This window comes from Lepidochelys kempii, chromosome 3 (assembly GCF_965140265.1).
Source record: "Lepidochelys kempii isolate rLepKem1 chromosome 3, rLepKem1.hap2, whole genome shotgun sequence".
NCBI lineage: Eukaryota > Metazoa > Chordata > Testudines > Cheloniidae > Lepidochelys > Lepidochelys kempii.
In genome coordinates this window covers 100,480,112-100,504,340 of record NC_133258.1, presented here as the reverse complement: position 1 = coordinate 100,504,340, position 24,229 = coordinate 100,480,112, and the positions used below count along the sequence as shown (strand labels likewise).

At 40.0% G+C, this 24,229-nt stretch overlaps 1 protein-coding gene across 5 annotated transcripts in view; it reads right to left on the bottom strand.

The window, feature by feature from the left end:
• Window positions 1-24,229, bottom strand: part of ENPP1 (ectonucleotide pyrophosphatase/phosphodiesterase 1) — a 71,255-nt gene that overhangs the window by 3,013 nt on the left and 44,013 nt on the right. For 3 of the 5 annotated variants that reach the window (XM_073337335.1, XM_073337337.1, XM_073337336.1), the window contains 14 exons: window positions 23,910-23,975; window positions 22,490-22,562; window positions 20,320-20,428; window positions 18,428-18,559; window positions 17,494-17,525; window positions 15,063-15,190; window positions 13,164-13,233; window positions 10,449-10,536; window positions 8,408-8,580; window positions 7,820-7,871; window positions 4,883-5,037; window positions 3,042-3,177; window positions 1,447-1,524; window positions 470-602 (listed from right to left, as the gene is read on the bottom strand). In XM_073337335.1, the coding sequence (XP_073193436.1) occupies window positions 470-602; window positions 1,447-1,524; window positions 3,042-3,177; window positions 4,883-5,037; window positions 7,820-7,871; window positions 8,408-8,580; window positions 10,449-10,536; window positions 13,164-13,233; window positions 15,063-15,190; window positions 17,494-17,525; window positions 18,428-18,559; window positions 20,320-20,428; window positions 22,490-22,562; window positions 23,910-23,975 (1,425 nt within the window). Of the gene's footprint in view, window positions 1-469; window positions 603-1,446; window positions 1,525-3,041; window positions 3,178-4,882; window positions 5,038-7,819; window positions 7,872-8,407; window positions 8,581-10,448; window positions 10,537-13,163; window positions 13,234-15,062; window positions 15,191-17,493; window positions 17,526-18,427; window positions 18,560-20,319; window positions 20,429-22,489; window positions 22,563-23,909; window positions 23,976-24,229 lie in introns of those variants that run through there. The other 2 variants (XM_073337338.1, XM_073337340.1) reach the window with 2 other exon arrangements.

Genomic DNA, 24,229 nt, shown 5'->3' with positions numbered 1-24,229 from the left:
GCTCATCTGTTGTTTTGAACCAATCTTGCCAACTATAAGAAAATAGCAAATCTTTACAGAGAAGTCTATCAATAGAACTTAGCCCGTTACTCTGAATCAGGAAGGAATCAGACTACCAAGGACAATGGGCTCCTTCCATTGCTCCTGTTTCCTCCAGTACTGGAAGCAGCCTCGTGGAGTTTTAGGTATAACCCCATTCTTACAGCTGCCACAGTTCCCAGGTGGACCTAATGTACAGGGTTTGTGATTCCATACTTCTGGGGTGTTTTTTTCTTTTTACCTTCTCTTTTGTTGGGCTCCAAACACATCACTTTAAAGCTACGTGACTGGCTACACATTAGCTGATGTATCCTGCCAGGAGCCCCTCTTGGGAGATAATTTTTTTTGGCAACTAGTGTCATAGTTATTATGAAATGATTAAAAAAAAAGGAAAGAAAAAAATCAGCATTAGAAAGGAGAAAATTCCCACCTCTTCACTTTTTCTGGAGTATCGTACAGCCCATTGGAGTCATAATCGAACACAGGGCCACTGACTACATTGACACCATTTCTTGCCAGAGTGTATTTTGGCAGCAGGACATCATAGAAATAGTTCCATAACACTGGAATACAATATGTTAGTGGAAAATGTTATGTCGGGGGAGAATTTTTGAAAATAATTGCACCGTGTATTTATCAGTATACAGACAGCTATGATGAAGATAGAAGAAAGATGTTTATTGTTAGTCTCCAAGGTTCTCCTCATGCCTCTGAGAGACTGATGTCCCAGTTAAGAGTGAGCCACCTTATGTTCCCCATGTGAAATATAACTGTATTAGGCTGATGCAGACCGGCTTAGCAGGGGGAGTAGTTCTGTATCTAGTTTCTCAGATACCAACTCAATCCCTGTGTCCTACGTGCACTCATGCATGTCTAGCTTGCACATCCCTTCTCTGCTAGATGTGAGATTGTTGCCCTTATTACTACAGCAGACCAGATATCAGATAAGAAACTCAGGTACAAGACCATCTTTGAGCCTAGAAAGCACTCCTAAACTGGGAACTGGTGTTGATTATTTAACTGCACCTGCGTCCATTAAAGAAACTCGGCCCAAAATATACGCAGGTGAAATTCAGACAGGAGGAAAAATAAGCAATAAAACATTGTAAAATGTCAAATTAAGAAATGAGTTCTGGGTCTTTGTTTACATAGGACCAGAGACTGGGAACCCCAAAATCGTTGTGGTGAGCAGTTATTCACATGAGCAATTCCACTGACTTTCGTGAAACTATTCCAATGAGTAACTCCTTGTCTATGTAAGCAAGGAGTTCAGTCTGGCCCAATTGTTACCAATTATCTTGGCTGGGACTTAATTTACAGAGGCAGCTGAGCCAGGGAACTTTTGCAATGATTTGGAAACAAGCAAATCAGCAATGTTTTTGCATGTAAACAGATGCACATAATTACCTTTAAACTCATGATACATTGGCACAATGTTGCTGTTAAATAGTGCTTCATAGGAACTCTTTGTGTCTTTTCTTAGATCTAAAAGAAATGAATGATGATTCATTACATTGTAGGGTCACTTGGAAAGCCATGAGATGCCAGCTACATGGAGGTTAAATAGATCAACTTAAAAACGTTACAGTGTGTCTGACCTGTTTCAAAAGAGTAAATGCACTTGGGGCCTGATTCTGCTCTCACTGAAGTCAATGGGGAGGTCTGTTCATTCTTTTAAATGGGTGTTAGATCAGGTGCATAGAGAATGAAGCAATCTAGGCAGCAGCTCCAGTAAGTGCAGTTGTCAAATATAAAGTGGACACATTCCTGAAAATATTAAAATCTGTGCACACTTTTAGATTTCACTGGTCACCTCTGGATCACTGCATGAGTTTTAGGGACTGCTACCAACTCATTCTGCCTGCAGAATAGATGAAAAAAAGCAGAAGGGCCCAGCGCTATCTAACCCTAGAAGATTCTGCCCTAGCACCCAAAACTTAGTGTGAATGCTCAAATAATCAAAAAGAAATAATACCAAATAATACCAATAATAACTGATTCTCCACTGCCCAGCACCTTGTGTAGCCATTTACATCTGTGCAAAGTAGGGGTAAAATGCTACTGGAGCAAAATAGCAGTGTTTCACATTCACTTTGCACAGGTATAAATAGCTACACAAAGTGTTAGAGAATCAGGCCCAAGATATTTAAGTGCAAACAATTAATTATTTTACTGAAGACCTGATGTGGGATAATACTGTATTTCAGCTATAAAATGAGTTCCATCCTAGTTGATTGAAGGAAGTTTCCCACTGAACGTTATACCCCAGTATTTGACATGAACATTCTTGTCCACAAAACATATGGGTTTTTTGAAATAGTAACAACCACTTAGGAAGAAAGGTTGAAATTTGAGCTACTTGTATTTTCCCAGTTCACAAGACTTGATTCAGAGTTCATAAACTCTTTCCCCCCTTCCTGTGTGAGGTGCCATGTTAGAAACCTCCAGAGGGATGGTGGAAATAATAACCTCGCAAACCTCCAGAGGGATGGTGGAAATAATTCCATGCTGTTGTTTAAAGGGATGAAGAATGTTCTGACGCAAGGTTTTTCCATCTAGTGAACCAATACACTGTAACTAAGAGGGCAGGCCTAGCCAGTTACACTTTTCACAGCTGGTGAAATCCAGGCCTCACTAAAGTCAATGGCAAAATTTCCATTCACCCAGTATTGGTCTAGCTGTAAAATTTTTGCAAGTGATTTTCCTCCTTTGCTTTATTCAAGACACCCTGAATTGTCTTTGGTGACAGAGGGAGTAAGAACATCTTGGGCATCCTGCCAACCACCAAAGTAAAGTTTGGAGATTCCTACGTCTTGCATGTTAGCATAAATTGCAGATTGAAATGGACTACACTGCAAATGGTTTAGGAGTAGCAACCTGATGCCTTCAGTTAATTCCCTGGATCGTTTTATTACAAAGGGTGCCCCCTTCCACTATTGCATGAACAAAAGAAAGGGATGACAGAACTCAGACAAGTTGTGTGAAGAAGACAGTGAATTTACTTGGAGGGAAAAGGAATCCGTAGTTCAGTTGATGGTGACTTTTGTAAAATGAACAAGTCTTGCTAGAACTAGAAGGGATACGAATGTCCACATGTAAACAGCTGGACACGTTTTCCACAGAGGCAGTCCAGTTATCCTATTGAACACAAACAGAATAATAATTTGCTGTACAAACAGCTGAGTCACCATTATGGTTCACTTCAATACTTGGGTTTACAAAACCCTAAAAAATTATCTGCAATTGCTCTTAGTTGTGTGAGGAGACTAAGTTTCAGAAGGATTAAATGTTCTTGCATGCTTATTTTGATGAGGCAAAAATTGCTTCATGAGTATCTTATAAATAAAACAACCGAACTTAGGCATTCCATGTGCTATGGGAAGAAATTCCTTTATCAAAAAGAAAACCTAGATGTGCACGTTAGAGGTGCCTGAGAGCCTTCTGGAGGTGTTGTGGTGGTGAAGTGATTTAGCAGTCCTGGATTTTATTTTTTGTGAAGTATTTGTTTGCTTGTAGCTTATTCTTAAGTATATAGTTTTGTATGATGCGTTATTTAAAAAACAACCAAACAAAAAACACATTTATTGAAAATCCTGCAATTTCGCCAAGTAATCAGACTGAATAACATTCTCTGCTGATTCTAAAGTGTTTTTAATCTAAGGCCACTCTAAGAATACTTTATGTCATAGGAATATTTATTTTCTATACCATCATGTGTGTTTCACTCTATTTTACTTTAAAGATACTTGCCCTGGAATCATGTGAATATTTATTATAATTTCAGTGATGAGTATTTAGAAGGTGACATCGGGGATCAGTGTATTTGGCAACACGTTATTGTTAGCCTCTTCCAATATTTAAGAATTGGATTTGGTTCTTGTCATCAGTTACTGTCAGTATCTCAAGTCAAACATAGGTTATTGGGCTCAATACAGAGGTAACGGGGTGAAATTTAATGGCCTGTTTTATAGTGGAGGTCAGACTAGGTGATCTAATGGCCCCTTCTAGCCTTTTAGTCTATGAATATGCATCTATCCATTTACCAGGTGGCATACAGGAAAGAAGGTGGGTATTTTTGATTTTTAAATATTCTCAGAAACAAAAATGGACAATTCTGAAAAGCCTGGGCTAGTTGCAACCACAAGATTCCCAAGTAGACCTCCCCTGTTCTGCATGGAAAGCATGTTCATGTATGAATAGTGAACACTGGTTGTCAGCCTTCACTTCACCTCCATTTCTCCCTTCCTCAGACTACATAGATGGGCTTCCTGCCTTGAGAAAGGGAAGGCACAGGTCAAAGACCTGCCTGGTTTCTCATCATACACTAGCCACACAAGAAACTACATAGGATGCCCTTTAGAAAAGGGCCCCCTCGTACTATGAAACCATTCTTAACGTGGGGGTTCCAGATGCAGCCACTACCATGGAGGCTATGGACCCAGACTGCAAAGGAGTGTGCCTATCCAGAGACTCAAAGCCAGAGTGGATTCACAGGGCCTCTCCACCAATGGCTTTTGCCTACTGGAGATTGCCACAGCTCCTGGGGATCTGCTGGTTTCTGGAGGCAGAACTGGAGCTCACTTCAGGGAAGGAAGAGGAGCCACAATCCATCCATTGTATGTTTTCCTCCCTACATTCCCTCTCCTGTGGGTGTTTTCATGGGACAGATGCTATGGGCAGCTATTATGTGAATTTTGGGGCAACAAATATTCAAAAGCAGAGCTGCTTCCAGCCCTGAAATTCCAGTTTACAAAAAACAAAAAACAAACAAAAAAAACAACCTCTGACCAAAAAGGGTAACAGTAGGAAGAACAAAGCATTACAGAAGCCAGCAAATACTTACGTATTTGCTAACAGTGTAGGCACTCCACAAAGTCATATTGAGATCCTGGCTGTATCCATTCACATACTGGTGATGGTAAAGGAGGTAATATGTGCTTCTCTTCTGTAGAACCCTGGGCCTCCCATAAGGCAAACTGTATTTCTCAATCTTCTTTACTAAAGCAGAAACAGGGTTTATTACAAGTTCTACACACTTTGCATATTTGTTGAGATTTTCTGCAGTGCACCCTCATATTTCTTGTGATGGCAAGAATTTGCCACAATTTCCAACTACGACACAGAAAATTATGATTAAGACAAGAGTAAGAGAAAGGTACTAGCCTGCAGAGCACCTCCATGATCATGCAACAGATTGGTAAATAACTAGTATCAGATATTTAAATATATAGTAGAATTAAACTCAAAGAGGAAGTAATGCATTTTGCCAGTACAGAGTAATCATTTAAAATTAGAGATGGTTCTAAATTTCCCAAAAATCTGGGTGGGTGTTTCAGTTCAAGTGTTTCTTCTGGAACCCACCACTCTTAGTGCTTAGGGAGAGACCATGACTAGTTGATAGGTTTGGGGCAGACTTCAGTTTTACTGAAGCAATGCAACTAAATAGTAAGTCATATAATTGACTTTGATTTCAATGTATTTCTTTGAAGTCCTTTAATTAATCAATGACTTAGTGAAATGTTGGTTAGTCCTTCATGAGGGTGTGCACTTAGTTCCACAATGAATTACTGTCATAGCCAGAGACTGTGCCTTACACCCTTTTTCTACCAACTGACCTGAGAAAGCAGGAGAAAAAAAATGCCATTACAATATAATTACACTATTGGAATGAAACTACACGACAGTGTAATTACAGTCACTCTAATAAAAAGTGTGCCTAATTTCTCCATACAATGCAGAATAATTCAGGACGGAACATTTAAATGTTTTTGCACCTCTGTAATTGTGTGTGGCTCCTTTCCCTGTGTGGCTATGAACTATTCTTTTCTTTAGAATCCAGAAGGGATTTATCTATTTACTTTCCCCCCCAAAAGTATTACAGGATAGTCACTGGTTTTTCTTTTTAAATCTGTAGTGACTCCTTTCACTTGTGCCGTAGAATCCCAGAGTTATGAACACCTCGGGATTGGAGGTTATTTGCAACTCTGAAATGTTCGTAACTCAGAACAAAACATTATGGTTGTTCTTTTAAAAGTTTACAACTGAACATTGACTTAATACAGCCTTGAACCTTTAGTATGCAGAAGAAAAATGCTGCTTTTAACAATCTTAATTTAAATGAAACAAGCACAGAAAAGGTTTCCTTACCTTGTTAATTATTTTTTTAAACTTTCCTTTTTGTTTTTAGTAGTTTACATTTAACATAGTACTATACTGTATTTGCCTTCTTTTTGGTCTCTGCTCTGTGTACTTCTGATTCCAAATGAGAGGTTGACCTGTCAGTTTGTAATTCTGGTGTTCGTAACTCTGAGGTTCTACTGTATTTGGTAAGTGTAGTCACTATAAATTTTAATATCAAGATCTGAATTACTGGAGTATTGTTATCTAAACTGTTAAATGTGCAGAACGGTCCTGCTTCCACTGAAGACAATGACATTAACATCAGTGGGTGCAGGACCAGGCCCTTAGACTTACATCTTTACAAAAGTGAGTTAATTGGAATTCTGGGCCTGATCCTACAGTCTTTACTTAGGCCCTGATTCAGCAAGGTACTTAAGTATGTGCTTAACTTTAAGCAAGTCAGTAGTCCAACTAACTTCAATGGGACTACCCACTCAGTATCTTGCTGAATTGGGAACTCAAGCAAAATTCCCAGGATCAGGCCTAAAAAATTACTAAGTGGATCCCATTTTATTGATCATCTGCACTGAGTGCTACAAAGTACAGAAAGCAAGAATTTTAAGAGGTTCTGGGGTATGTTTTTAAAGTATCTGCTGTTATTGTTGAGTAGACTAATGAAAAACTCTTATCCCACTGCCTACACCACATCAGTCTACACATACCTGCCAAAAGCATCAGGTTATTCATGAGTGGACAAAAAATGTCTAATCCTGCCTTCAATGGGGACATAACCTTATAGATATTAATGGGAGTTCCTCATGGGTACAGAATTTATTTTCATGAGAGGTGGTGATGTCACCTCTGTCTTGTATACAAACACAGAAGAAGGTCCATACCAACTTATTGATCTTTCTGACATTCTAATCAACCTGAATCCATTTTTTATATTATTAATGCCAGCAGATACAGTTCACATGACCATTAGTTAGATTTTAGTTATGATGACTTAGTCACTGGCTATTGGTCAAAGGCTCATTTAAGAGGAAAAAAATAGCTTCAGTGTGGTCATAACAGAATACATTCTATTACAAATCACAGTGATGCAGATATACTGTTAACCATGTAAATAACCTATTTTATTCTTATGACTAATACTCTAGACTGTCTAAAGTAAAGATCTTCTGTGTTTCATCATATATGCAGGCTTCAAGGCATTAACATTTGCGGGGTTTTCCTAGCTAATTTTTCCTCGTTAAATTCTTATGTATCCGATGTTGTAAAATTCAAAAGCTACTATAGGAGAATTCAAGAATATCTAGATAATCAAGAAATAGATGGCATATATGCCATATCAGTTCTGTATTTAACAGAGCAACCATGAGGTAATGGGCCCAAACACAGACTACATTTCTATAAAAATATACTGCATAGTAATAGTATTTTAAAGAATGGCAGTTTACAAGACAGAGGGATCTATTTGTAAAGATGAATAGTTCAGGTGAATACCAGTAAAAGATGAGATTCTTTGTTCAGCCCATGTACTTGAGTAGGACTCAGGATACATCTAGGTATTGGTCAAACTGTTTTTAAAGTAAAACCTTTTTATTTTATTTGAAACAAAACAAAAACACCATTTGCTCCTATAAAATAAAATGCTTACCTTCTGATGTAGTGTGATTTAACTGTTGCTGAAAATCTCTTATGGGCAAGCCCTATAAAACAAAACACAGGGATGCTACTATTTGTTATATAGAGCACATTTCCCTGCCAACAGTTCTCAACAATAAAATACAAAACGCTTTGTTAACAAATTCAAGCCCTCTGTTCCACAAGCCTTCCACACAGGAACTCCCAGTGAAGTCAACTGGAGGGCTGCCCATCAACAGCGTGCATGATCAAGGTTTAAAATTAAGAAAATAAAGTCTTCAATTTTATGTACAACTATAGTCCACGGGAGGAAAATTCCCATATGATAAAGTCAAGGCGGCAAGAGTTCAATGCTTCTCTGTCAAACCTTGCCTTCCAATGGCAGCATTTGGTCCTACGCGAAAAGATAGATCAGGCCCTCTATACCTATTGCTCATTAAAATCAACAGAAATCTTTCCTTTGATGTCAATGGGCACTCTATCAGGCCTATAGATGGCAAAATTATGAATGTCGTGATCACACTCAGGAGTATGCAGTTTCAGACACAATTACAAAACAAATTATTTTGGCTCAGCAGTTTTATCCATCTGAATTACTTACTGCCAAATCACATGAGCAACCAATGTCCAATGAAGAGGTGGTTTTCAGGAGTGGATAAACAGAAGGATGACTTTCTTCCTCTGGATGTCTTGGAACATAAACAGGATTCTTTAAAAGGTGGTTTAGGCTTCCATGAGTTCCATTGTTGTAGGCTGGTGTTATACCAAGCAAATCTACAAACAGTTCAAACTGAACATTAAGGGGGATTGAAAAAAATACATGGCAGTTTGGCTGTGACTATACTCATGTGGGTGCCATGACTGCAGCATTGCCTGTTTCTGTTTTAGTATTCCTTACAGTCAAACTAAGTCAGGTGGCAGATTAATGTAGCTGCTTTCACAGCCAGCTACCACTTGTGACTGTCACTTGTAGTGAAGGAGGGAGACACCATTTCTCATCCACCTGCCTCCTGATAGTGGAGAGGGAAGGGACAACACCCCCCTATGCTAAAAAACAAACACACACTTGTACCTTGTGGGAGTTGAACTTGTAGCTTCCAAATCTGAAATAGTGGCTAGAACTCTAATAATTGGTGCACAAAGTTGAGCACACAGTTTTGGGGGAACTCCTGATCAATTGTTATCTTCTGAAAGTTGAGATGCTGGCATGGGTACCTGTTGAAGGCACTAGGGCCTACAGCTGAACTGGCTCCTCTGAGCTGCCAATACAGACCTCCACTCTTGCCTCTCCCCATAAGAAGTGATAGCTCAAGGGAGAAGCTTGCCTGTGGAGATTAACTGGTGACTAATCTACTATATTCTTCATCAATGATAGTAGCAACAGTCCCAGAAGGAAGCAACAATGTATGTACAAATAAGAGAAAAAGGGACACTGCTTCCTGCTGATGGCCCTGATCCACTAAAACATTTAGGCACTAGAGCTTTCCCACTGACTTCAGTATGCCTATTCACAGGCTTATGTGTTTTTGTGGATCAAGGCCTTTGGTAATAGAATCTCCCTTGAGGAGGACCTAGTGCAAGGGTGAATTCCAGTGAAAAAAGGGGAAGGAGGAGTTTCCAGGGGAGGCTTTAGAGCAGACAACCAAATCCGTGTGTGGGGGGGGGGGGGTGGGGGGGTGGGAGAGAGAAATGAAGAAATTGGGCTTGTTTTTGGCTTAATTGGCTTGTGAGTTGCTTGTTGGCTAGTTTTTGGCTTGTAGCTTGTTGCTTTTGGGGGGGGGGGGGAATCAACTCCTGGCAAGGAGGGGCAAAGGGGGCAGAGAGTCGGGGGTGCACAGCAGGCCCACCCCAGTCCCAGACTGCACGCCAAGGGGATCTAGTCACAGAGTGATGCGGTTCTTAGGGATTGGCCTGTTTTGGCCTTATTTTGAAATGGGATTAGCTTGATTTTTGGCTTATTGTGAAAGTTGGGGTGCTTATTTACTGCATGACAGTTGGCAACTGTGCTTCAGAGGGTGGAAAAACAGGTGGAGACCCCCGGGCACACAGAGGGAACTAGCAGGTGGAGAGAGAGATGTGGAGGATTATAGACAAACAATGGAAGACAGTGGTGAGCTAAGAAAACCAAGAACAGAGAAAAGTAAAAGGGAAGAAGAGACAACATAATATGAGGGGAGAGCAAAGGAGCCAACGAGGCATTCAGTTTTCAGAAAGAGATCTTAGGTTGATGTTGCTGTTGCAATAAATGGTAACGTTACAGGAAATAAAGTAACAAGGGTCCTGAATAAATTGTATGAGGATGTGCTGTCAGTGAGCACACAGGCACGCAAGGAAAGCAGGAAACACATAAATCAAGTAATCTAGACAGGCTACTTTTTGGCAGGGGCAGGACAGATTAGTTTAATTCTTTTATGTCAAAAGTCAAATTGTTCCAATCAGAGAGTTCATATTAATCTTTTACTCTAGGGGTGTGATTTTTCTCAGGAATAAACATGGCTTCAAATTTATGAAATGCATTAGGCTCTAAGAGAGAAGCTTCATCAGAGATTTAAACACGTGTTTATTAAGATTTTTATTTTTATGCCCAAAAGGTTTTCACAGGCTTATGAGGTTAAAAAAAAAAAAAGATTGCTTATTCTTACCACATATCAAATTATAGATTTCAATATTTTCAAATGGGTCAACTTGAGTCTTGAACTTGAATCCGGGTCCAAAGCCAATAAAGAGAGCCTACAGTTTAAACAAAACTCCAATTTACTTTTGTCTTTAAGGAATATTACAGTAAAAAAGTACACATATTATTACATTAAAATGTAAATGGATAAAAGTGGTTTCAGTTTATCACCACATCTTTGACGATAAACATATACATATACACTGAACTAGCTGCAGATTTCTTTTTTTTTTTTTTTTTTTTAAAAGATAGATATATATTTTCACATGACAACACAGGGCTAATCATGGAAGAAATCTGAAGAGGTAGAAGAAGCATTTCCAGAAGATGGGAGAGGTGGACAAGTCTGAGCAAATCTGAGTTTGATTCACAGCTGGCTTTAAAAGTTATCTTCAGCAAATGTAAACCTTGTGATATATGAAAGTCCCTGCTCTCTTCCCTCCTTTTGAGCAAATTATTTCAGCTTCCATATGCTTACTTAAATAAAATCACTTAAAATGAACTTAGTATAACGGTTGTCCCAACATGACTGGCATACGTCACCTGAACAGCTTATTTGCAAGCCTTTAGTCTGAGGCACTCATTGGTTTTCCCTTTCTGGATGAAAACTGCACACCCAGTAGATCACACCCATCTTTCCAGAAGCGATATAATACTGTTTCCCTTCTATATCACCTTCCTTGGCAAGATCTAAAAGCTCTTTGCAAACAATGATCACAATCTCAGATTCAGTCACTTTCTCAAGGTCACACAAGCTTGGGGGCAGAGCTGAGAAAAGACCCCAGGTGTAGCTTTCAGTCCCTTTGAATTAACCATAAAACAATCCTTCCTCTTGGGGGAAGGGAGGGTTGGAAAGGCTAACTGGCTAGATTAGGTGAATAATACAAATATGGGGTAAAGTCAATTACATGTGTTTAACTATGACTTTTAAGACTGTTTGATCTCAACAATACATAATTGTTGAAGGCATGTACAGGTTTCTGTAGTAAGAGTCAAATTTCCATTGTATTTACTAACTCCAGCTCTATAGAAGGAGCACAGAAATGAACAGAAATATTCATACATTCCAAGGCAGAAGGGACAATTGTGATCATCTAGTCTGACCTCCTGTATAACACTGGCTATAGAACTTCCTCAAGTAATTCCTAGAGCATAGCTTTTAGAAAAATAGCCCATCTTAATTTAAAAATTGTCTGTGATGGAGAATTCACCACAAACCCTGACAATGTTCCAGTGGTTAATTACTTTCACCATTACATATTTATACCTTGTTTTCCATCTGAATTTGTCTAGCTTCAAGTTACAAATAAATATTTTAATTATTAAATATTTCTTTCCCATACTTATAAACTAATGAAGTCACCCATTAACCTTCTCTTCTTTTCACTATAGGACATGTTTTCTAATCCTCTAATCATTCTCTGAACCCTCTCCAATTTATCATCAACATCCTTCTTGAACTGTAGGCACCAGAACTGGACACAGTACTCCAGCAGTGGTCACATCAGTGCCAAACACTGATGTAAAATAACCTCTCTATTTCTATTCAAGAGACCTGGTTATACATTCAAGAATTGCATTAGCTCTTTTGGCCACAACATCAGGAGCTCATGTTCAACTGATTATCTGCTACGATCCCCAAATCTTTTTCAGAGTCACTGCTCCCAGAATTGAGCCCCTATCATCTGAGAATGGTCTACATTCTTTGTACCTAGCTGTATTAAAATGTATATTGTTTGCTTGTGCCAAGTTTACACCAAGTAAACCAGATTACTCTATATTAGTGACCTGTCCTCTTCATTATTTACCGTTCCCCTAATATGTGTGTCATCTGCAAACTTTATCCTTGATTAATTTTATTCTCAGCATCTTGATTTTGTGCTGAGTGCTCATATCTTTCATCGTTTTACCCTCCCCTTTTGTTATAAGTTTAATGCCTTCCTGACTACTCTAAGCTACCAGCTGACCTTGATGAGTCTTCAGCAACTTGGCCTTCCAGCCAAGACACAAAGTCCAAATAATACCCCAGATGGGGTTCAAAGAGTCCAATAACTATATAGCATATTTGCCCTTGCTAGAGTCATCAGTCCTAGCTCTGGGCCCTTTATTTGGGCTCCCAAATAAGACCTGTCCCCTTCTTGGGGTTTATAACACTTCACCTATGGCTAGTAGGGGAATTCTGGGTTCCAACCCAGGGACCCTATAAACTGCAACCACATACTGTACTATTTACTCTAATCCATAGTTGCTACTTCCCCGGGCCTCTTCCTACCATGCCCTTTATCTCCATCCTTATCTCAGGGCCAACATCCACAGGTTCTCTAGCTCCATCCCCCTTCTTCACTCCTCTCATCCCAGCCAGGAACTGACCCGCTAAGGCCCTATAGATCCTTTTCTCTCAGTCTGTTGGGCTGAGATTGGCTATGGCTTCCAAGATGGCTGCTCCATTGAGGCCTCTCTAAGCAGGCAAAAACCATCCATCTTTGCTTCTCTTTTTCTCCCACCTCACTGCTTCCTGGGGCAGGGTATAGCAGAACAGCATGGCCTGCAGCAGGGGGCCCTGGTATACCCCATCACAGGGTGTGTCCTGGATTAAACAAACATATGCATGAAAATCATCCTTTGCAACCTGTGAATAAGGTGAATTAAGCTATCATAAGCATTACCATCTTCTGAATCTTACCTGCATGCTCATGAAGCGATTGTCTGAGCCATGGAATCCACCACTGCAATATTTGACTTCAGATGGTTTCCTATTTAAAAGAAGTCACAGGGTATGTAACCAATAATACTTACTTTACAAAATGTATTTATGTTAAAATATATTCAGTAGCTTTGTTTGTCTGCATATAAAAGGGGACATTAACTAAAGTGAAATCTATACCCCAGGGGCCTACAGAGTCTGTAAGCTCTGGAGGAGTTAAAACCTTTAAATTTTGAAGAATAGAGGCTGCCATCTCCAGTTATAATCTCTGCAAGTCATGGGCAGCACCAGCCTCTTCCCAGTGGGTGGGCTGAGGTGGGCTACACAGAAGATGGGGGGTGGCTGTGCCCTCCCTTGCCATGAGGCCCCACCCCTCTCCTTAGTCTTGCCCCCTGTTCCTCCTCAGTTAAGTTCCAGCCCTGCCTCTTCCCCCGAGGCCCTGACCCAGTCGGAGGCTGGAAGCCAGAGCTGGGCAGCGTGGGGTGGCTGCTGCACTGGCTGGTGCCATGGTGTGGGCAGCCACGGAGCTCCCCCCTCTACTCCTGCTGCTACTCAGGACCCTGGGGCTGCGGCTGCTCCTCAGCTCCCCACCACGCTTCGATGCTCGCAGCCTATGTGGGGGGACCTGCCTCTGGGGCCGGCAGAGTCTTCTGGGAGTAGTGACTGCAAGGGGTTGTGCCCAAGAGTGTGGCTGTAGCAGGTCAGTCCAGGCCACTGTGGGGAGCCCCAGATCCTCCACCTGTCCTGGGAAGCATTCCCTGGTGGGCGGGGACACATGCCAGCGGCTGTTCTCAGGCATCCTAGCACTCTGCCCAGGCTTACTTCTGTGCGGCTGCTGGCGGCTGCGCTGCCTTCAGAAGTGGGTGGCCAGAAAGTGGCAACTGCTGCTGGCCAGGTGCCCAGCTCTGAAGGCAGTTGTTGCTGCCAGCAGCAACAGAGAAGTAAGTGTCATGGGTAAGTGTTGGTTTCATGATTTGATTCTGATTGTGTTCATGCAATAATTTGATCAGTTGTTTATCTCAGTTCTATCTTCTTGTTGATTTATTGATTCCAATGTATACTATTGTTAATTTCTTGATTAATTCCTGTGATCTCCATTGTAACCTCAGTTCAATTATTTTACTGTTTAGTGTTTTAGGGAATTTACTAAAATTAGTTAGCTTTACATTTGCTTGTTTATTTTAAAAGTCGTAAAACATACACCAGACAGGTTCTCTCATCAAATGTCAACTTGCTATATATGGACCACTGTCCCACTCCTAAATTAAACCCTTATTACCACTACACAATATACACTACTATTCTGGCAATGATAAATGTATAGGTCAGAAGAAACAATGCAATTTCTGACAGTGAAATAAGAAAAACAAGACATAATGGGGGATGACTCAGGAAATTTCACCTCTCGGTCCCCAGCAAAGTTTCTGCCTGGGCTGCTAGAAGTACAACAGGGTCATTCAATAGCTTGTGAGAAGTGAGTTGATTCACTGCAGTTCACAGGTGGACACTGATTCAGCAAAGCACTTATACGCTTAACTTTAAGCACATGCTTTGGGAATTAAGCAGGTACTTAAGTGCTTTCCAGAAATAGGGTCTTAATTGACCAGTGCCACATCACAAAACCCACCAACACCTCAGGCATATTTAGCAAGGAGAAATTCATATAGACTAAGGTGATCCCACAAAGTCAGGGACAAGGGCAGTGTACGAAAAAGCTTACTTTGTGCTACAACTATTCTGTGGATAAACGGAGACCTCAGTCTCCAATGGCTGTCAATCTAGAACCATTCACTTGTTCTTTTGCTTTGGAGGAGAAAAATTAAAACAAGTCAAGAAACTCTTTACTGTACAATCAAGTACTGATGAATGGTAACTTACCGAGCGAGTTGCCACTGGGGGTCTAAATAAAAATGTACTTGTTCAATTCGGTCGTTGCTGACGTAGTGAAAACGCTTGGGTAAGAACTCTTTCATAAATGCTTTGAAATGCTGATCTGGGTCTATGCACTGAAATTTTTAAATTAAGATATACATTTAATAATGTGTGAAAAAACTAGTCATGACCATCATGCATAAATTCTTATGAACATCAGAAACTAAGTGCTTAATAGTGCTTTAACGACAAAGGGTCTTGTTCAACTCCTGTTAAAGTCAATGGGAGTCTTTCCATCACCCTCAAAGACCTATTGGATGGTGCATAAATATCAGTTACTTACATTTGAGAATCGGTCAATCTGTATTTTAACGCTTATATTTAAGGGATGCAGTCAACTAATTTTTTTTAATTATCTAATTTTTTGCTCCTTTTTCTGATGAGCTTCTGACCACATTGGACTTGAGAACACTGGCTGGTATTAAGACCTTTATTAATTGAGGTCTCTCTTAGGTAAGAGACATCACATGAACAGGATGTCAAAGTCTAGTGGTGTTGCATTGTCCAGTTTGAGAATGCTGCAACACTCTATTATGGAAAATCATACACATACAAAGGTTTTAATATATTGGTCACCCATGGATATTTAATATTCTCACCCACCAACATTCCCTTTTCCTTTATGTAATCCCCACTTGGAGTTTGCCAGCTCCTGGAACACCAGACTGAGCCACTTAGGGGGTCCTATCCTACAAACTACAACAATAATAGCTACCAGAGCCCGCTGACACCATTTCCGACCATGCTTGGAGTCAGAGGTGGGAACAGAAGGGGCTAGAAAATCCTGATGAGGCCAATAAGGAGGTTTCTGCATGGGCTGATCTGGACAGTGAGTATCATGCAATGTCAGCTGAGAGAGGAGTTAAAAACAGAAAAGTCTAATGACCGACAAACAAAACTTAAGTCATGTATCAGCCAAAAGTGAGTCACAGAGGTCACAATCATAGAAATGTAGAGCTGGAAGGGAATTCAAAGGGTCATAAACTTCGGCCCCCTCCACTGAGGCAGACCCAAGTAAACCTAGATCATCCCTGACAGATGTTTCTCCAACCTGTTCTTAAAAGCCTCCAGGGTTTCACAACCTCCCTTGGAAGCTTATTCCAGTCCCTAACTATCCTTATATTTAGAAACCTTTCCCTAATATCTACCCAAAAATCACCTTTTGCTGCAGATTAAGCCCATTACTTCTTGTCCTACCTTCAGTGGACATGGAGAACAATGGATCAGCATCCTCTTTAGAAGGGCCCTTAACATATTTGAAGACTGTTACCAGGTTCCCCTTCAGTTTTCTTTTCTCAAGACTAGACATGCCCAGTTTTTTTAACCTTCCTCATAGGTCAGGTTTTTGAAACCTTTTTATCATGTTTGTTGCTCTCCTCTGGAATATCTTCAATTTGTCCACATCTTTCCTGAAGTGTGGCACCAAGAATTAGACACAGTACCCCAGCTGAGGCCTCACCATTGCTGAGTAGAGCAGGATCATTACATCCCATGTCTTACATACACCATTACTGTTAATGCATCTCAGAATCATATTTTCCTTTTTCCTCAACTGCATAACATTGTTGACTATTATAACCCCCAAATCCTTTTCAGCAGTACTACCACCTAGCCAGTTATTCCCTATTTTGTAGTTGTGCATTTGATTTTTTCTTCAAGTGTAATACTTCGCACTTGTCTTTAACGAATTTAATCTTGTTGATTTCAATTCTCTAATTTGTCAAGGTCATTCTGAAGTCTAATCCTACCCTCCAATTTGCTTGTGACCCTTCCCAGCTTGGTGTCATCCACTAATTTTATAAGAATACTCTCCACTCCATTTTCCAAGTCATTAGTGAAAATATTGATTATTGAGTAGTACTGGACTTAGGACTGACCTCTGTGGCATCCCACTAGATATGCCCTTCCACTTTCATAGCAAACCACTGCTTCTCTTTGAGTACAGTTTTTCAACCAGTTGTGCACACACCTTATTGTAATTTAATCTAGACCACATTTCCCTAGTTTGCTTATGAGAATGTCAGGTGGGACTGTATCAAAAGCCTTACTGAAATCAAGGCACATCATGGCTACTCTTTTCTCCCTATCCACTAGACCCCCATCAAAGAAGGAAATTAGGTAGGTTTGGCATGAGTTGTTCTTGACAAATCCCGCTGGCTATTTCTTATAACCCTTATTACTATAACCCTTGTCCACTTTTCTCCCTGTTGTTTCTCTACCTGTCATTGTGTCATATCTAGACTTGGGTAGTAACCTGTTTGGGGCAGCGTCCTTCTCTTTTTATATGTTATGTAAGGAACCTAGCACACTGCTGCTGTAAAATAATAAATGTCAAAATGAATCAAGAAGCATGAGCGACATTAAAGACTACACTTACTGTAAGTTGTCTGGTAATGTGCTGGTAATCAACTGGAAGAGTCAGATGTAAAAATTAGTCACCTAAAGTTTAAACAAAAAGATGCAAAATAAAAGGCGTCCAACTATGGAATGCTGATTCAATACCATATAAAGCAGTCATCTAGGTTAAAAATAAATTTCTAAATGTAATCAACTTGTTTTTCCTGCATGAAAACCAAGCAGCCAATAGTAAAAACAAAATCAGTAAGAAAATCTTCAAGCTATACTTTTAACTAGCCTTTTTAGGAGAGGTTTCCCTTCACATTTTCTTCTCTCCAGTCACTTTGGTTATTTACTTGTAACGTTCAGATATTTATAGTTTGTTGGCAGAAATGGTGTTGACAGAAATGGATGTTGCCAACTAGAATCTGACATTCCAGATTTTATTGCAATGTGCACATAAGAAGCAGTAACTGTTGTGCTAGTCTAATAACTTGGAGCTTTCTTGATATAAAACTTGATCTTCGTACAGTGTTTATAAACATGTTTCTAATAAACTTCCAAGGAAAAATCCCACCAAAAGAAACAAAATAAATTTAATCCAGCAACCTTCCTTCATAGAACTTAAGGCCAGAAGGGACTAAGTTATCTAGTTTGACCTCCTGTATATCACAGGTCATTAAATTTCTCCTAGTTACCCCTGTATTGAATCCAATAACCTGTGTTTGGCTAAACCATATAGAGATTAAGGGCCCCAGCTACACATGTAAGTGAACCATGTTTTTAAATGCCTTTAAGAGCAGAAGATTTATGCTTCTAGGTCATAACAGTTTCCCTAACCCTTATGGTTCATTTCTCTGTAAATTTGTACCGAATCTGAGGAATATCAGTATATTCTGTACATATTAATCCTCACTTAATTTTAAAAAGTTTAGAAATAGATAATCAAGTAACACAAATTAGCAACTACATACAAGAGAAATACTCATCTGGAATGTTTTGGGGTCTTAAGCGAGCTGCAGGGCCAGGAATTATTGTGATATCTTGAACATTCTCCATATATGTGCTCAGATATGCTGTTTTACTACAGCTAGCTGTTTCCATGCCTGCAAAAGGGAAAAAAATGTTATTTTTAAAAGAGGTAGTACAAATCTGCAGTACTCCTGATAACAGAGTGTATAGCTGTTTTGTACAAAGGGGAAATGTAGCTTCCCTGGTTAAATTATCACCAAGCACAATATAATCTGAACAGCAGAAAGGAACTGTAAACTCATACTGTACATAAACATCTACCCTTTCAGCAGCCCAGTAACACTCCCTCATGACAGTTCTCACAAGAAAACGGAAATAGATTTTCACTACTGAAGGAGAAAAATAAAGGATGCTGTGGGAGCTGGACTGGTAGAGTGGATAATGTTTCACTTCTGGGCTGTGGTCAGAAATCTTTAGTTTTATACACACAGCCCTGCAGTAAATGACAGGTCAAAGGACGCTAGTAGAAATAACAGGTCATGGCTGTGGCTTTCAGCTTCATTTGTGCAGTGTGTATACGCACACCACAGTGACTACTAAAGAAAAACAAACACAGGATGTTAATAATAAATAAAAACTAATTACAGTCTTAAAATTGAATCTATTGCTTTGAAGTCACTTAAGGTGGAATGGGGGGGGAAGAGAGAGCTGGGTGCAGCATGTGAAAAGAAATGAACTATCATTCCCCCCACCAACACTACAAATTAACAATAAAAGGACTGATTCTCAGGTACAATGCGGACCCTTTACACCGATCTGGCACTGTAAAATGTAATTTACATCAAGGCCCACTTACACCACCAGAGAGCTGTAGAGGGGCTGCGGTGTAAATAAGAATCAGCTCCAGAATATTCTTCTGGACAAAAGACGACATCTGACTTTAAGCATGTCTACTATGGAAACAAAATGCCACCACCTGCTTCAATGGGTGAGGGAACTTGAGGAGGCCAGTGGTGAAAATGGACAGTTCCAGCAGGGAGAGAGGGAAACACTTGCTGAAGGACACCAAGTAGCTTCTCCTCATATTTGTCTCTTGCAGCCATTGGCCAGCTGGGAAGGTAGAGGTGCTGATTGGCCAGCATTCCCTAGCTTGCAGGATTTAACCTGGAGTGGGGACCATGTGGACCCTCTTTTGGCTCCATTCCATCAGCCCCAGCCTACTCTCCTTAAACTAGGAATGGGAACCCAGACTTACAGAGTCTGTGGGTCCAACTTATTGACCATTTAGGGGTCAGGAAGGAATTTTCTCTCCCATGGGCCAGTTGGCAGAGGACCAGGGAATTTTTCACCTTCCTAGAGGCACCTTCAAACCACAGCGGGTTAGGTAGCAATGTGATTAATACATAACTGAGGTACTTTGGTTGAGTTGTTAATTCATCACAATTTGTGGCAGGTTTCCAGTGCAGTTAAGAGGATAAAATGAATGGTTCCCAGAGGTAAAAATAAATAAATTTAAAAAATGGCATTTTGGTGATGGGCCTTGGGCTCATGGGAATCAAGTGAGACCTTGCGGCCTCTGTGGGCCAAGGTCAGACTTAGTGGCCTTCACACCTTTGGTCCGTGCCCTTCTGCATCCTCTGTTCCTCTTGCAGCGGGGGTGGGGGGGGGGTGGTGGTGCTAAGACTGATTCCTGGCTCTCCTCAGCCTACCCCACACTGAGTTTCTATTGGTAATGAGCCCTGTAACCCCAAACTGGAACCAATTAAATACCTGGTATAGAAGAGTGTGGGCAGGTACTGTCCCTTCCCTGTGCTAAAGGTTAATAAAAGTTGCAGCCTGCCACTTAATTCCATGCATGTGTCCTCATTTTGCCACTGTTTACATATCAATTTACCATGATCAGATAGAAGAATAATGTTTAGGCATTTGTGCAAGTTCATTTGTTTGAGACCATCCATCAGCATCCCAACTATGTTGTCCACTCTCTGTAGTGCGAGAATGACCTGCAGAATAGAAATGTGGTGATGTAAAATAGATGTTAAGCATTTAGAAACTAATTCATATATCTGTATTTGGTGAGTATAAAATGTAAGACACAGTATGGACCATATTCAAATAAAAGACCTCTTCCGGCAGACTCTATTCACATAAGTATTCCCAGAGGTTTCAGTTGAACTATTCATGTGAATAAGAATTGCATGGTCAGACCCAAGTTTTCACTTCAGGTTAAGTATGAGCTATTTGTTTAAAAGGAGAAATTCTTACAAAAAGATAGTCCAATCAGTTTCATTTTCACATAAATTATATACTTCTGTCATTTGGGTCATTTTAACTGGGAACATAGGGATGGACTAGTGACTTGGGGTCTTAATCATTGGTTGAAAATTTAATTTTAAACCAAAAGAAATGCCATCCTATAGCTCAATTCTTCACCCTTTTTCATGTTTAGTACTTATTGACAGTGGACTCTGTGGGACTACTTGCAAGAATAATTTAGATGCATAAGTAATCAATACAAGCAATTAATATTTATAATAAGCTAGTTACATTTGATGGGACTACTTGCATAAGTAATTCTACTCAGTGTGAGTAAGGGTTGCAGAATCATGCTCTTACAGAGCTAGTCAGATGTCTTTACAGTGGTTTTTATTCTTCAAAGTGTTTCTGACATACGTAACCTACATTTTATTTACTAACCAAAGATAAGAATAACTGAGTTTTATATTACCTGGGAAGGGGAGGGGGGAGACAGAAACACCACTATCAAGCTCTCATTGGCAGTTAATCAACTAAAGAACTACATTGATCTTTCAGTATTATCACAGAAACAGTGTTCAGTTTGTGAAAGCGCTCCACAAGAGAAATTGAAAGCTTCTTGCTGTTGATGGCTCCAGTGAAATTTGGAAAAGTCAGTTATAGATGCCAAAACTTTTCCTGAGTTCAAGATAGTAGCATTCTCTAATATTCCCAAATCACTGAATAGTTTTTCCCCCTTCCACCTCTTCTTGTTTTTGTAAGTGCATTTACTGAAGGATGTAACACTGACCCGTGGTGGAAAATGAAGGCTTCTCTTTATTTACAGCATAGACAGTGGTAGTATCTTTCTCCCCTATGCCAGTGGTTCTCAACCAGAGGTCCAGGGCCCATTGCAGGCTGTGAGCATGCTTCAGAGGGTCCGCCAAGCAGGGCCAGCATTAAACTTGCTGGGGCCCAGGGCAGAAAGTCGAAGCCCCACTGCATGGAGCTGAAGCCCAAGGCCCTGAGCTCCACCACCCAGGGCGGAAGCCAAAGCTTGAGCAATGTAGCTTTGTGGGGGACCCTGTGGCATGGTCCCACAGGCAGTTGTCCTGCTTGGTACCCCCAGTGCCAACTTTGGCTTTTATGTGCAGAAAAACAGTTGTGGCACAGGTGGAGCCATGGACTTTTTACAGCATGTTGGGGGCGGGGCCTCAGAAAGAAATAGGTTGAGAACCCCTGCCCTATGCCGAAGTCTGACATGGAAGGAGATATGATTCATATCCACCTAACTGTGGTCTGAGACAGCCAGCAACCATGCCAGTTACAACGTGAATAGCCATCCACAGAAGTGGACTGGGATTAGAGCTGGTTAAAAGGTTTCATTCACCCCACCTCTTCCGACCCACCCTTAAGTGAAAAGTTTTTTTCCCCCCTCAACTGATAATGTTCATGAAAACAATTTTTTCTTTCCAAAAATTTCTAGTATTTTGTGTCAAAAGGGAGAACTAGTGTATGATGAGTGGGGGGGAAGGGGAGAGGGAGACTAAATATACACCATTTACAACCTCATCTGCATTTGCTATTTTACATTATAATTAAAGTTAGTACCTAATTTGTTAGCATTGAAAACAGCACATTTATTAAATGCCCTTTTACTAGGTATGTTAGGTCATGTTCACCCTCCCACAAAGTTGTTGTTCTAATAAATACACTGCAGATGAGTGGTCCAGTTTATGGCTGTTAAATTAACATGCTTTACAAAGCTTCATCACTAACGCAGTACATAGTTTGAAAAGAAAAGAAAACAAAACAAAACACCTACTTACTCCACTGCTGACTGGTCCAAAGTTATGGCCTGAGGAATCTGGTTCTTCTAAATACAGAGTGTAAAAGTGTGGTCTATATCAAACAGCACCAAAAATGTAATATTTTATATACACATTGAAAAATAGTCTGGAAAAAATTATAATTCAACAATGGATATCAAGTAATAGAAACAACCGTGCATCACTTAGTGAGGAAACATTTTAAAAGAAGAGAAAGGTATAGACAATTTGCTTAGAAACAGGCTTGAAACAACTAATTTGTTGATCATAAATGATCTGAGAAAAGGTGGTAAAATTGGCCAACAATACAAAATTACTCAAGATAATTAAGTCCAAAGTAGACTGCCGAGAGTTACAGAGGGATCTCAAAACTGGGTGACTGGGCAACAAAATGGCAGATGAAATTCAATGTTGATAAATGCAAATTAATGCACATGGGAAAACATAATCCCAATTATTTATACAAAAATGATGGGATCTAAATTTGCTGTTACCACACAAGAAAGATCTTGGAGTCATTGTAGACAGATCTCTGAAAACATCCGCACTATGCAGCGGCAGGCCAAACAGTTAACAGAATGTTCGGAACCATTACGCAAGGGATAGATAGTAAGACAGAAAATATCACAATGCCACTACATAAATTCATGGTATGCCTACACTTCGAACACTGTGTGCGGTTCTGGTCACCCCCTTTCAAAAAGGATATGTTAGAAATGGGAAAAGTTCCAAGAAGGGCACCAAAAATGATTAAGGGTATGGATCAGCTTCCATAGGAGGAGAAATTAAAAACACTGGGACTCTTCAGCTTGGAAAAGAGATGACTAAGGGGGGATATGACAGAGGTCTATAAAATCATGACTGATGTGGAGAAAGTGAATAAGGAAGTGTTATTTACCCCCTCACACAACACAATGAAATTAATAAGCAACAGGTTTAAAGCAAACAAAAAGGAGCTATTTCTTCACACAATGCGCAGTCAACCTATGGAAATCATAGCCAGGGATGTTGTGAAGACAAAAAGTATAACTGGATTCAGAAAAGAATTAGATCATTAGAATTAAATAGATCCATCAATGGCTATTAGCCAAAATAGTCCAGGATGCAATCCCATAAACCAGGGACTTTCAGATTCTGGGACTGGACGAGAGGGGATGGATCACTTAATAATTGCCCTGTTCTGTTCATTCCCTCAGAAGCATCTGGCATTGGCCACTGTCAGAAAACAAGATACTGGGCTAGATGAACCATTGGTCTGACCTAGTATGGCCACTCTTATGTTCTTATGAAGTTATTGAAATAATGCACACAGGGTATTAAATATAAACAACATTTACATTGCAATGTGTTTATTAATCATTATTATTTCATTATTCTAACACTGTAAACAGAAGCTTTACATTTGAAATTTAATACCTACCTTTCATCTTTAGGTAACTGCAGCCAATGAAGAATAGCTATCACCCTTTCTTCAAATGGGATTGAACTGTATCAGAACAATACAATAGCAACTGTATTTCAAAGAACTGAAAATTATGTTCACATGAGTTACGAAACCTGTCTTCATTTCAAGATCATTGAAATCACTTGGCAACAATAAGGTTGGATATCCATTAAATATATGACAGGTTTCAGAGTAGCAGCCATGTTAGTCTGTATCTGCAAAAAGAACAGGAGTACTTGTGGCACCTTAGAGACTAATAAATTAGTCTCTAAGGTGCCACAAGTACTCCTGTTCAT